This window comes from Diaphorina citri, unplaced genomic scaffold, assembly GCF_000475195.1.
Source record: "Diaphorina citri unplaced genomic scaffold, Diaci psyllid genome assembly version 1.1 scaffold503, whole genome shotgun sequence".
Lineage (NCBI taxonomy): Eukaryota > Metazoa > Arthropoda > Insecta > Hemiptera > Psyllidae > Diaphorina > Diaphorina citri.
In genome coordinates this window covers 39,340-53,953 of record NW_007377938.1, presented here as the reverse complement: position 1 = coordinate 53,953, position 14,614 = coordinate 39,340, and the positions used below count along the sequence as shown (strand labels likewise).

The 14,614-nt window shown below is 37.3% G+C and overlaps 1 protein-coding gene across 1 annotated transcript; it reads left to right on the top strand.

The window, feature by feature from the left end:
- Positions 1-994: 994 nt before the first annotated feature.
- LOC113467572 lies at positions 995-13,800 on the top strand. The gene is made up of 4 exons (XM_026823814.1): positions 995-1,049; positions 11,990-12,185; positions 12,298-12,454; positions 13,206-13,800. Exons 3-4 carry the CDS (start codon positions 12,372-12,374, stop codon positions 13,798-13,800), a joined length of 678 nt encoding a protein of 225 aa, XP_026679615.1. The 5' UTR covers positions 995-1,049; positions 11,990-12,185; positions 12,298-12,371.
- The last annotated feature ends 814 nt before the right edge of the window (positions 13,801-14,614 follow it).

Sequence of the window (14,614 nt, the reverse complement as noted above, 5' to 3'; positions counted from 1 at the left end):
GGGTACCTCAGTATGTAGAGGAAACTGTAACTGCTAAGTTCTTATCGTCCCAAAATCGAGGAGAGAAGGAAGACAGGATAGGAGAAAGCCAGCCGTTTCGAAAACAAACCTTATCTGTTTGGGATAAAATACGCCCCGGGTGGGAATCGAACTCTAGGGTATCTTAGTACCCACTACAATGTACCTCAGTATCTACTAGTCGAACCACGAGTCTGGGCACCTTACAATATTTTCATTTGGGAGCACTGTCGATGAAAAAGGGCTCATTATTTTTCATAAAATTTAACAACTGGAAAAGTGCATTTGATCTGGCATTCATTACATGGACATTTATGTTAGGACGAGAAAGATTTATAGATTTTACAGTTAACCCCATTGCGCACATGATTAGGTACAATATATATTTATGTAAAGCTGATGTGATAATACAGTGTCCCAAAAGTCCCGTCCATCGTGAATACGGGAGTTATCTGTAGAAAATCCCATAAGCAAAACTGTAGGTTTAGGGTGGGGTTTTTGACCTATAGACAGAACTTTCGAGACAGTCTGTAGCCATATACATATCAGTGACAATTATACGTGTGTGTATACGGCAGTTATGTGTATGGAATTGAGCATCGTATATAAGCAAAACTGTAGGTACCTATAGGGTGGGGACTATTGACCCATTGACAGAACTTTCGAGACAGTCTGTAGCCGTATACATATCAGTGACAATTATACGTGTGTACACACGGGATTTATGTCTATGAAATGACCAGTGGTGTGTCGTGAGATTTTGGAAAGGGGAAGCTATAAACCCATACATAAACTGGTACACCCTCCCATCTGTCAATGCGGTGCCCCACTATCCGTCCGACATATCCTTTCCTGTCCCCCCCCACGGCCACATTCGTTCTTCCCTCCAACTACCTCCCTCACCCGGTGACGACGATGATGGCGTCAATTCTCTATTCTCAGTGTATTGATTTTTTTTTTTTTTTTTGCAAGTAGTGTTAGTTCAGTCTTACCTTTGGATATTGGAATATTGGATACCCTTGCCTGCCAGTGTGAGAAAAATTAAATTACTTTGGATTTTGTGAAATAATTACCTTTTTTTAATATTTTATTTATTTTGTGCCTACTTACCACCTTTGTGATTTATTCTGTTTTATTGTGTTGGTAATTTTGCCACTGTGCCAGTGTTCCTGTTTGTGGCTTATAACAACTGTGAAGTGAATTATCTTAGATCTTAACTTTTCAAATATTTATACCTAAATGTGCATTTGTATATGTATAGGTATTTACCTATTATTAACACTGGAAAAGGAAATCATAAATAAGTAAATCATTGGTAAATCTCAATAACAAAAGGAAATAATTTACAAATTTATTATACATAATTTAATAATAACCGAATAACAAAAAGTTCCAAATAACAAATTCTCGTTAAATTTTATCAAAGTTAGGTTTAAATTTAATAGGTATTCCATACCTCGGCTGGGATTGAACCCACGCCCTCCTGTTTACCAGGCGAGCGCCTTGACCACTACACCACCGAGGTAGTTAGTACAGGAACTTTTCAGTCCTATTCCAGCAGGATAAACGAGGTTTATTCTATTCCAGGGCCACATTTAGGGGGACGACGCCTTGTTCCATTCTAATCGAGACCAGGTCACCTACCTAAATTCAGTTCGATGAAAAAGGGCTCATTATTTTTCATAAAATTCAACAACTGGAAAAGTGCATTTGATCTGGCATTCATTACATGGACATTTACCTATGTACATTTACGTTAGGATGAGAAAGATTTATAGATTTTACAGTTAACCCCATTATGCACATGATTAGGTACAATACATATTTATGTAAAGCTGATGTGATTAATACAGTATCCCAAAAGTTCCGTCCATCGTAAATACGGGAGTTATCTGTAGAAAATCCTATAAGCAAAACTGTAGGTACCTATAGGGTGGGGTTTTTGACCTATAGACAGAACTCTCGAGACAGTCTGTAGCCGTATACATATCAGTGACAATTATACGTGTGTATATACGGCAGTTATGTGTATGGAATTGAGCATTGTATAAGCAAAACTGTAGGTACCTATAGGGTGGGGACTATTGACCCATTGACAGAGCTTTCGAGACAGTCTGTAGCCGTATACATATCAGTGACAATTATACGTGTGTACACACGGGATTCATGTCTATGAAATGACCAGTGGTGTGTCGTGAGATTTTGGAAAGGGGAAGCTATAAACCCATACATAAACTCGTACACCCTCCCATCTGTCAATGCGGTGACCCACTATCCGTCCGACATATCCTTTCCTGTCCCCGCCACGGTCACATTCGTTCTTCCCTCCAACTACCTCCCTCACCCGGTGACGACGATGATGGCGTCAATTCTCTATTCTTCTACCTCCAAAGAAAAAAAAAAAAAAAAAAACAAAAAAACAAAAAACAAAAAAAAAACTCGTACAGTATTCCGATCTGCTGGCAGTCTTACACCCAATCTTATGAACAAAAAATCTCGGTCTTAAGTCAGACTGAAACAAATTTTAGCCAATCAGGTTTGGAATTCGTGCAGCTTGAGATACGGTTTTTATTTATTTTTTTAGACATTTATTTATACAATTGAAGGAGTTTTAACAATAAAGTCCTACCTCACAGGTATTTTGTTAATAAAAATGGCACTTTAAGAATAACCACTTTTGTTATTTTCGGTAAATGGTAAGTAGGAGAAGGAGAGTGAGGGGGAAAACCAGTAGAGAAAGTGTACCTACTCCCCTAGCTTCCATGGATAACTACACCACTGGGGGAATCGTATAAACAAAACTGAATATACGGTGGGGGCTAAACAAATATGCAAGGAGAATCCGGGCAGCTTAAATTGAACGGTTGTATAATCGTGTTTACACATACGACACAATCAAAATCCTATATCTGTCGACATGCGATATGGTGTGGTCAGAGGGAGAATATAAGTCAGGCTTGTCCAACCCGCGGCCCGCGGGCCGCATGTCATCATGTGGTAAGTTTTCACAATAAAATAAAATTATATTATAATTACATTACACCAGGCCATCCCCCCCCCGTGAGTTGAGTTTTTGCGGCCCGCCAACTCTCTACCTGGGTCTCTTGCGGCCCTCGGGTGCCCTAAGGTTGGACAACCCTGGATTAGATCATACAACATGAGCAATCTGGTTGTAACGTAATCGCAAATATAATAAATTCTGTAGTGCCGGAGTATTGAGGGGGCGAAGAAGCTAGAACCTTGTGAGAGAATGTGTTATTGAGATAGACGGCAAGTAAGACATTCGAACAGGATTATAAGAATAGGGAGGTAATATAGAAGGGTGCACTCACAGAACTCCCCTATTCTGAGGAAGGGTACTTGGAATAGGGAGGAATAAGATAGAAGGGTGCACTCACAGACTAGGGAAGTAATATAGAAGGGTGCACTCACAGAATAGGGGAGGAACAGAGGAGGGGGTACTTAACATAGAGAGCATTATAGGAAGGAGGTACTCAGAATAGGAGAAATAGGAATACAGGAGGGAGGGACACAGGACCAGGTATAGCTAATATAGGAGGGGGTACTCACAGAACAGGGGAGGAAAATAGAATGAGGAATACAGGATACTAGGAGTCGAAAGTACGGGAGGGGGACAGAATCTGTATGGAAGTGAAGAAAATAGTACAAGGAGAGGGAGAAAGGGAAGAGGTAGAGAGACAGACAGAATAGAAGGAAAGAGACTAAGGAGAAAAAAGGAGACCAGATTACGATAAAGAAGGAGTTAGGGGAACAGCGAAAGAGACTGAGGAGGGGGGGGGAGAGGGATAGAGAAAGAGAGAGGGATAGGAGTATAATATGCGAGAGAGAGAGAGAGAGAGAGATAGGGGAGAGAGGGTCATAGAACATCTCAGATTGGGTGTGAATAAGACAAATTATTGGCAAAAGGTAAAGTTTTCCAGAAACAAAAGTTTTGGCTCGTTGACCTCTCATCTCTCTCTCCCTCTCTCTCTCCTTCCCTCTCTATCTATCTATCTCCATCTCCCTCGAGTATTATTAGGTTGGCAAAACTCAGAGAAAGTCCTCAAGGGATCAGGAAAAGTAATTAAATACGAAAACTGAAAATGAAATTATCGAAACAGCGCTCTGCAATGTGCTATCCTCCAAGCGAAGGGGAAGCAGAATGTAGAGGGAGCGGTGATAAAGGTGAACTATGAAAAAAGGGGAGGGCCAGGGATTGGGAGAAGAAAGATCGAGGATATAGAAGAGAGGGAAATAGACGAACAGGAGGGAGAGAGGGAGAGGAGAAAGAAACGGGAAGGGAGAACGTTTAATAGGGGGAGAAACGGGCCAAAGCCGCCCAAAAGTTGCATAGGTGGGAGAAAGAAGAGAGAGAGAAGGGAGAAGTAAGAGAAGGGATCAAGGGAAGGGGGAAAGTCCCCCTAGAAAGGGAAGTAGGGTAAGATTTCTGAACTTCTCTCGGAAAAGGTAAGATTTCTTGGACTTGTCTTTCCCAATACAGTACCCAATTAGGGTAAGTGTACCATTTATTCGCCCACCTAAAAAACGTACCATTTATTCGATGAATTAATTAGCTAGAAGAGACAGAGGCAGGAGAAAGGCGGGAGAAATAAGATAGGAAGGAAGAGGGATGAAAGAACAGAGGAGGAAGAAGGGAGCGATGAAGGGACCAAAACGGAATTAGGAAGGATATGGGAGGGATTCAATGATGGGAAAATTATAATAATTGATATTTCCCTATCGTTAGGTACATAGATTTTGGACTTTAGATATGTACGTCCTATGATTTACCCTATCATTAAAGGTATTAGTCGATGTTTCAGCATAATGCAAGTATATAAAGAACCTATGAGTATATCCATATCCATATTCTCTGTCCTACAGGCGAAATTCTCCATTGAGAAGCAAGAATTTCGTCTGCCAGCCTAGTTAGCTTGATTGGTAGCGCGTCTGCCTCGTAAGCGCTAGGCCGCGGGTTCGATTCCCGCCCGGGGTGGATTTTATCCTGTACAGATAAGGTTTGTTCTCGGAATGGCTGACTTTCTTCTATCCTTCTCTTTTCGCTTTCGGGACGATAAAACCTTAGCAGTTTTATACCAGTTCCCTTTATCAAATAAATAAATGAATAAACCTTTATTTGGTGGTCATTTAAAGGCACAATACAATACATAGGTACTTATAAGTTTAGAAAAACATACAAAGAGTAATCCTACCTATGAATATAACCATTATACATGAAGTATTTTTAAGTTTTTCCCATTTGAAATATATGCCAAAGCTCAAGGCCAAGACCCCAATTCAGCAACTGCTGAGGTATATCCCTTTATCAAACCTCTCAAAAAAAAAATCTCAAATCTGACACCTCCATACATACGCTGAAACTACGCTACGGCCCACCTATTAGGTACCAGTATACCTACCCACCTACTTGTACCCACACATATCCATCGTTCAAAGGCAATTAAATGAAATTCCCGCAACCAAGTCGTCCGGAAATAAGAAACAAACGCCTTGTAAGTGGATACACATAGGTAGACATGAGTTGAGAGCTAATGCAATTATATCGTGTGGGGACTTCAGGGCTGGGAATGGGGTTAATAATTAACCCTTTGATGAGATGGAATACAATTACCTAGTGTGTGGGAATGAGGTTAAAGACAGGGCTTTGTCTCGTCTAGCGTGACGTAATTTTTGAGATAAGACGAGAAATTTTTAGAGACGAGACAAGAAATTCTCGTATTCTTTCGTACGAAGCTAGATTTTTTCACAAGACGAGACAACAAAATCCATTAAAGTATCTTACAAGTGGATACCTCTTCCTTCATTCTGGAGATTGTTTAGACCAGAGAAAAAAAAAAAAAAAAAAAAAATCGAGGTAAAACTGAGAAAACACTTTGTGGTGTAGTGGTTAGCACGGTGGGCTCTGGAACTGGAGGTTGGTGGTTCAAGTCCAAATGAAGTCATAAATTTTAGTGTCGTGTATTGAGGGAACGACATTTGTGAAAAGCATTTATGCTTTACACAGTTAAATTTCTTTTTTCGCCCCGTTCGGGTTCTTTCAATAAATTAATTATTTCAATCTGCGAATCAATTTTTTAATCCCCACACTACATACCTATAGAGAGGTAACTTTCAATGCATTTCTATTTCTTAATGTACTACTTTATGGTACATTAAGAAATCTACATATTTTATCGAATTCATATTTAATTGATTTATTATGCACACATAAAACTTAATTTCTTTTACTCAGAACTGTCTCTGGTTATAGATCAATAATAAATAAACCGAATTATTCATGATTAACTTTTGATTCATTATCAATATAATTTATAAATCGGTTAGTTACCATCAATATTTTTCTTTAAATCAGGTAATTATCAATCTGCCAATCAATCTATCCGGATCAAATGAGTTTCATAAAATTGCAAAATGGAAGTGGCAAACTTGTTATAGGAAGCTTGAGACTCTATCACACATCACATGTCGCGTCGAATGAATAAAAGTTACACCAGTGTTGTGATTTGTGACTCATTCAAAGTTCGATCTATTTTGTGCTTGAAAAGTTTTGCTCAAAAAGGACCTTGAAGACGAGAACCGAAGTTTGAGAAAAACATCGGCTTTTCAAGTTTTTGGTTTCCATTGAAAAGTAGGATTTTCACAGCAAAGAAAAATTACGTGTCTTAATAAACCAATTTGATTCTGCATCGATTAAATATACCTCATTCATATAACATATTATTAGGTCTGTATTATGTACTTCTTTATTTCAATAAACCTACAGCTTTTTTTTTATTTCTCAATCGTTCTTTTACTATACCTCGGGGACGTTTGAAAGATCTATTTTTATCTTTGTACATTTCTTATTCCTTATCCTATAGGAAGGAAAGTAATGTAATCGGCTGATTTTTTGTCTTTTTCTTTCACTTTGGCGGGGCTCGAAGGCCTGGTTCTTCTGTTTTTTGGGGGGGGGGGGGGAAGAGTCCAACCAGTGTCATGTACTGAGGGGATGCTCCTCATGCGGAGTCCGCCCCTCAGTAAAGCAGCAAAAAATAAAGTCCCAGAAGGGGGGGGGGTCCCCTCGGTTCCCTCTAAATACAGCCCTGCTTACTACCTTAGGCTAGCACTAACACAGGCACAGTTTCTATCTTGTATAGTGGAGCTAATAATTATTTATGTATGTTATAGTTATACTATACCAGCTATAGCTGATGTTTTATGATGTTGATGGACGATTCGGTGAAAAATTTCGAGCAAATTTTCTCACACGTAACTTAGCTTAGGTTATTCTGGTGTAGACATTCCATCACGCTTCAAATATGTAACATCACGTTATCACGTATGATGTAGGTATCACATATGTGTAACACGTGAATAGCTGGAAGATGTAATATCAGTACAGATTTCTGTGCTATAATTAGCGAATTCCTTCGTTGACTTGGTATTTGATTGATATTTCCTCTTGTTTCGTGTTGGTCCATCACTCATCATTTGCTGATGAGATACCTACGAGTATATGAGAATTATGCGATTAAATTTTGAAGTTTCAAGTTGTTCAGGTGACAAAACAACAGGTGTGTGAGTTTTAGTGGAGATGACGAAATTACGAATGATAATATTGTTGTTAGTGGAGATGTCAAAATCACACTATCTCAAAATTATGGATATTCTATTCGATAATACTAGTGGAGATGGCAAAATTTCTTCCTCCATAGTATGTGTAAGAGCATCAGTATGGAAGATAATACCTTGAAGTAAAGTGCAGAGTCTAATGGAAAGCATGGACGGATAAGGAAGGACCAGGTTCCGGCATTATTTTTATGGATTTTTTACGCTCTTTTGTAAATTGTGTAAAGTTCACACTTATGCATAGGTCTATGTATTCTGATGATAGAACCTTATTACAAGCATGCCCGGAGACCGCCTGCTGTGCTAACCTAATGTACGGAGCGCGACCATTATACCATGTAGTCATGTAGAGTGGACAATGCGCGCAATGCCTGTCAAGCCTCATGTCGGCGCTTGACAAACAACAGCGCATATCTTTTTCTTCTTCTTCTTCTTCTTCTTCTTCTTCTTCTTCTTCTTCTTATAGTCCCGAAATTGAAGAGAGAAGGAAGATAGGACAGGAGAGAGCCAGCCGTTCCGAGAACGAACATTATCCGTTCAGGATAAAATACGCCCTGGGTGGGAATCAAACCCGCAGCCTAGCGCTTACGAGGCAGACGCGCTACCCTTCAAGCTAACTAGGCTGGCTACAGTTTAACGAAGGAATAAAGTTTACTTTAATCTCTTGGAGGGTTTCAGCAGTCATTATATATAAGTTCTGTGGGTCAACTTGGTAAGGAGAACCAAAAAGGCAGATATTTTTTTTTTTCTTGCAGAACTTCAAAGAATTATATTAATTTATTTGTTAAAAGTTTACTTTGTGTCGATGTTATTCTAAAAATGTTGCTCCCTTTGTAAAGCTTATAGGTAATATACATACTCGTATAGGTAGTGTTATTTCTTAAGTGTCGATACACTAAAGCTCTCATATATGTACGTCCATATAGCCTGGGCAAATTTACGATCCAGTCGATAGGTTGCTTAGACTCGGACTATGGGCAATCAATTTGACTTCGATATTTTTCGATTCCCAGTTCAGCGAGCGCTGAAAAAATATAAAGCGAGAAATTAAATTAAAACTTCACATCTTTTTACTTGGACTTTAATTTCAGAGATAGCTAAATAAACCTTATAGAACTTTTCAGAGATAGCTAAATAAACCTTATAGAACTTTTCAGAGATAGCTAAATAAACCTTATAGAACTTTTCAGAGATAGCTAAATAAACCTTATAGAACTTTTCAGAGATAGCTAAATAAACCTTATAGAACTTTTCAGAGATAGCTAAATAAACCTTATAGAACTTTTCAGAGATAGCTAAATAAACCTTATAGAACTTTTCAGAGATAGCTAAATAAACCTTATAGAACTTTTCAGAGATAGCTAAATAAACCTTATAGAACTTTTCAGAGATAGCTAAATAAACCTTATAGAACTTTTCAGAGATAGCTAAATAAACCTTATAGAACTTTTCAGAGATAGCTAAATAAACCTTATAGAACTTTTCAGAGATAGCTAAATAAACCTTATAGAACTTTTCAGAGATAGCTAAATAAACCTTATAGAACTTTTCAGAGATAGCTAAATAAACCTTATAGAACTTTTCAGAGATAGCTAAATAAACCTTATAGAACTTTTCAGAGATAGCTAAATAAACCTTATAGAACTTTTCAGAGATAGCTAAATAAACCTTATAGAACTTTTCAGAGATAGCTAAATAAACCTTATAGAACTTTTCAGAGATAGCTAAATAAACCTTATAGAACTTTTCAGAGATAGCTAAATAAACCTTATAGAACTTTTCAGAGATAGCTAAATAAACCTTATAGAACTTTTCAGAGATAGCTAAATAAACCTTATAGAACTTTTCAGAGATAGCTAAATAAACCTTATAGAACTTTTCAGAGATAGCTAAATAAACCTTATAGAACTTTTCAGAGATAGCTAAATAAACCTTATAGAACTTTTCAGAGATAGCTAAATAAACCTTATAGAACTTTTCAGAGATAGCTAAATAAACCTTATAGAACTTTTCAGAGATAGCTAAATAAACCTTATAGAACTTTTCAGAGATAGCTAAATAAACCTTATAGAACTTTTCAGAGATAGCTAAATAAACCTTATAGAACTTTTCAGAGATAGCTAAATAAACCTTATAGAACTTTTCAGAGATAGCTAAATAAACCTTATAGAACTTTTCAGAGATAGCTAAATAAACCTTATAGAACTTTTCAGAGATAGCTAAATAAACCTTATAGAACTTTTCAGAGATAGCTAAATAAACCTTATAGAACTTTTCAGAGATAGCTAAATAAACCTTATAGAACTTTTCAGAGATAGCTAAATAAACCTTATAGAACTTTTCAGAGATAGCTAAATAAACCTTATAGAACTTTTCAGAGATAGCTAAATAAACCTTATAGAACTTTTCAGAGATAGCTAAATAAACCTTATAGAACTTTTCAGAGATAGCTAAATAAACCTTATAGAACTTTTCAGAGATAGCTAAATAAACCTTATAGAACTTTTCAGAGATAGCTAAATAAACCTTATAGAACTTTTCAGAGATAGCTAAATAAACCTTATAGAACTTTTCAGAGATAGCTAAATAAACCTTATAGAACTTTTCAGAGATAGCTAAATAAACCTTACAGAACTTTTTACAGATAGCTAAATGGATGGCTCATCTAGTTTTAGTGACTTTAGGCTTGTAAGAAAGTGGACTTTGTGTTCACACCTGCTAGGTGCTAGATACTAGATATACTTCTGAAATACAGGTTGAGAGTCACAGCTGGAAACCGCTTTAGAAGTTTAAAATAATAAAAATAAAATTCTTTACAATTTCTACCTAATAATAGTAATAATATATTTATCTGTCTTGAAAAGGAAAGAAAAAAGAGTGATTTTGCACATGTATTTTTAGGGATTTAGTTTTTTAAAAAATCTGGGGAGTTAGAAAAAAGTGAAATAGTGGATGTGTCCATGTTATTTTAAAGAGAGTTAAAACTACCCCGGCGTCATTTCTGGATTTAAAACAAAACCAAACGTCCTACTATGGGTTCATTCTTCCAATTCATTTCTGAGTCCATCTTCATCTCATTCATGAAGCCCCCAGTATTGAGTGTACGTTCGTACCCAATACCCAACACCCGAGGGACTCGAGATTTTAATTTTATATTTCCGAAGAATTTCTGTTGCGTTCTGTGAACTCTGGGTACTCCAGTAATATTAAAATAATTGTACCCTTCACCAGAACACAAACCCAGCAGCAGCAGAACGAAAAAACTTGGTTTAGTCCAAGGAGGTTTTACACTAAACAAGAAACCTTCCTGTTGTTTTATAGTTTTTGAAGTAATGTAATGGTTCGGACCCAGCCAGCACCAAAACACGTTGAATGTATCAGTTCCTGATGGATCACTGAAGTTAAGCAACGTTGCACTTGGTATCCGGGTGGATGACTCTCTGGGCGATAGCGTGCTGCCTTTCTCAGGCTGTGGGTGGGGTTAATGCGAGTAGGTGGTTGCCAAAAATGGGGTTTGTCATCTTCATAAAGATCTTAACAGTTACACAGTAGCGGTGAACCTTTATTGAAAAAAGTCATAAGACTGTTTTTTCAAACACTAAATTGTCAGTAAGAATATTTTGACTGTATTTGACAGGAGCCTGATCTGCACTACAGAGGTAATTTGACTTCAGTGTAAAACCGCCTTGTCAGTCTAATAATTTGGTTCTTATACATAATTTGGTTTCTTTGAAATCGCACTTTTCTACTGGCATTCTCTCGTTCCGTTCAACCTTGAAAGATTGGTTTTGTTTTGACTGTTAAATATACAGCGGGTGAGACTGCTTGCTGAGAGGTGCCTTGGTATAGTTTGGTACTTTGCTGAGAGGCGCCTTGGTATAGTTTGGTACTTTGCTCCTTTTTTTAAAAAAGTTCCGGTTGGGGCCCAGGGAATTTTTCTAATTTTTACCAGTAGTAAATTAATGTTCTGTGTTCTTTTCTAAAGAACCTGGTTCAAAAATGGTGTAAAAATATTGAGGAGAAAAAAAGTTACGTTAACATTTATCTCCAGAAACATGCATTTTCAGCAAAAAAACTGACCCTTGTTTTTGATTTTTCTTTTTTTACTCGCAGATTATGTAGGTATGCGGTCTTGCGGAATAAGTTTTAAACCTCACAACAAATAACATTAATGATGGTTTTCCCGAAAAAAATTGAACACTGAACAGCAGTTTGAGAAAAACCAAAAATACGAGCGTCCGGTTAATTTTGCCGGTCAGTGTAATTTATTTTTGCTTATTCTATTAATAATAATAATCTAATATAAATTCAAATGAATTAACAAATGTGCTTTTTCTTACAGTGATTGAATGATTTCAATAAGAAAGTTGGAATATTTACTCATAAAATCAATTTCAATATCGTGTGAAAAGAACGCAAGTAAAATAAACATGTAAGATTAATCTGTATTGATTCTCCGTAGGAATGTTAGAAACATTGAACAAGAATTATGTGGTTCTGTAATGTTCTAACGCTGAACATAATTTAATAATTTCAAGGTGCGAAATAATTTATCATGACCTAACCAACTAACTTACCAAGTGCCAACCTTTCTGCTTACTTCAGCTCTGCCATGGAGTTCAGTAGCAATCACAATTTAATAATTTCAAGGTGCGAAATAATTTATCATGACCTAACCAACTAACTTACCAAGTGCCAACCTTTCTGCTTACTTCAGCTCTACCATGGAGTTCAGTAGCAATCATGAGGGACCTCCCCTCAACAACACGCTGTCCAAGAACAACAACATCCTTATGTGTAAACAGTGGTGTTACCTATGTAGTACCTATTCAATTGCAAAATTTTAACCTTATTGATGAAATGAATGTTGACTTCTGCGCAAGGTCAGAAACTTGAAGAGTGTACCAAAGTTGAATGTTAGTGGAGATGTCAAAAGTACAAAATAAAATGACGCACCATAATAAATTAAAATAAAATAAAAAAAAGAATTTTGTCAATGGAGACTCCAAAACTACAAAATGAGAATATTGTTAGTGGAGATGTTAGAACTACAAAATGAGAATGTTAGTGGAGATGTCAAAAATACAGAATTCCAATTTTGTCAGTGGAGATGGCCAAACCTCAAAATAAAAACATTGTTAGTGGAGACTCCAAAACTACAAAATAATAATCGTATTGCCAGTGAATATGTCAAACTACAAAAGTAGAAACAAGAGTGATGTCAGCACATTCAAAGTATTGACACCTAGTTACTCCTAAATCTGCTTATTGGAAAAAGGCCTTAGTGCTCTTAACTTCTTGACACAGGAATTATTGACTCTTGTGAACACCCGTCAGGGCGCGTTTTGGCACTAAAATCTGACCATCGAAAATTTGACCCGATTACATTACTTTCCTTCCTATAGGATAAGGAAAGTAAAAAGTGAAATAGTGGATGTGTGTTATTGTATAGAGAGTTAAAACTACCCCGCGTCATTTCTGGATTTAAAACAAAACCAAACGTCCTACTATGGGTTCATTCTTCCAGTTCATTTCTGAGTCCATCTTCATGAACAGTGGTGGAAGGTGTGCTTCCTACTGAACAGCAGTCAACAGGCGCAGGAGAAATACTATAGGCAACTGTATGGAAAGCAACGCGCACAAACTGACGGCCAGCCTCCGTCTATCAAGACTGCCGCGTCTACTAAAATTCAGAAACTGAAGGAAGAAACCAATTTTAAACCTATCAAAAATATTTACTCTAAACTGTTCGTCAAAACGGGTGACGGGAATTCCGTGTCTAGTGAGAAGTGTTCACCTGGTGGACAAAATCAGAACTATCCTCATGACCCGGATGTTACTCTGGGCAGCACAAGTGTAATCTCCGTCCCCAATGACGTGGGACTGTACGATATTTCCGATCTGTTCACGCGAAACCCGAACTTCTACGACGATATCCCTCTGTCCCGACCGGTCGCTCCGAGTACGAAGTACGAAACGCCCACGAGTTACGACAACTACGAAAACGTGACGAACTACGAACACGTCGATGATAACTACTACGATCTACTACAGGTCAAGCGGAGTCTGCAGCCGCATCAGTTACCAAAGAAGAAATACTCCATCAATGTGACTTCTGGCTCCTTGGTTCTCAAAGACTTCAGATACCTATAAATTGGTAATAACTCTAATAAGTAAGAAGATTTTTTTAAAGAGGTTTGATAGAGTCTAGCTGGAGGACTTTAAACAGGGAGGATACTAGCCTAAAATTTCCCTTGCTAAAGAAATAGTAAAGTTTGAGTGCGAAGGGCATCCACTCGTAAAATTTGTAGCCAAAACCAAATGTCAGCCTGAAAGCAATCACCCAGCTAGGGCTGATTGAGAGGCTGACGAAAAACGCTGACCCCGTCTGTACACGGGAAAAGAAAAAAAAGAGAGAGAGAGAGAGAGAGAGGAAGCTATGTGGGGGCATATCTTGAAAGAGTTTTTTCTCATAATATTATTATCAAATTTTTCTGGAATTTTGAAATTTCTTGTTAGATAATTACTTAAATAATGCGTTCCCCCAGATAGCCGGAAGCTCTCTCTCTCTCTCTCTTTCTTTTAAATTGTATCTTCAAGTAAACTTTACGTCTGAAGTCCCCTTTTCTCTCTCTCTCTGGTTTAAAGTCAGGTCGAGTTTCAAAGTTAATCATAGGTTTGTCATGGTGAGAGCACAGCATTAATTTATGGAGTAATTATGCTTGCTTCCTCAAAAAGCTTAGAAGAGGAAGCTGGGTTTTCTGTAGGTGAGTTCATTATAATTAATACTCTAAATTCTAAAATTAAAAAAAAACTACCTACTCGTGATTCACTCATTCATTATGAATATGAAATGGTATAGGCTCTGAATAAGTATGAATTTTTCGGGTAATCATGAAATGTCACAAAATTAATGTCTTTTGAAAGTTGATTTTTTCCGAATTCTCACATTAACAATAGTTTTAGG

Bases quoted from the DNA above. Each gene is read 5' to 3' on its own strand.
- LOC113467572 (XM_026823814.1), top strand. From the start codon at position 12,372: ATGGAGTTCAGTAGCAATCATGAGGGACCTCCCCTCAACAACACGCTG. The intron at 12,455-13,205 runs GTGTTACCTATG...TCATGAACAGTG, and splicing joins ATCCTTATGTGTAAACAGTG to GTGGAAGGTGTGCTTCCTAC.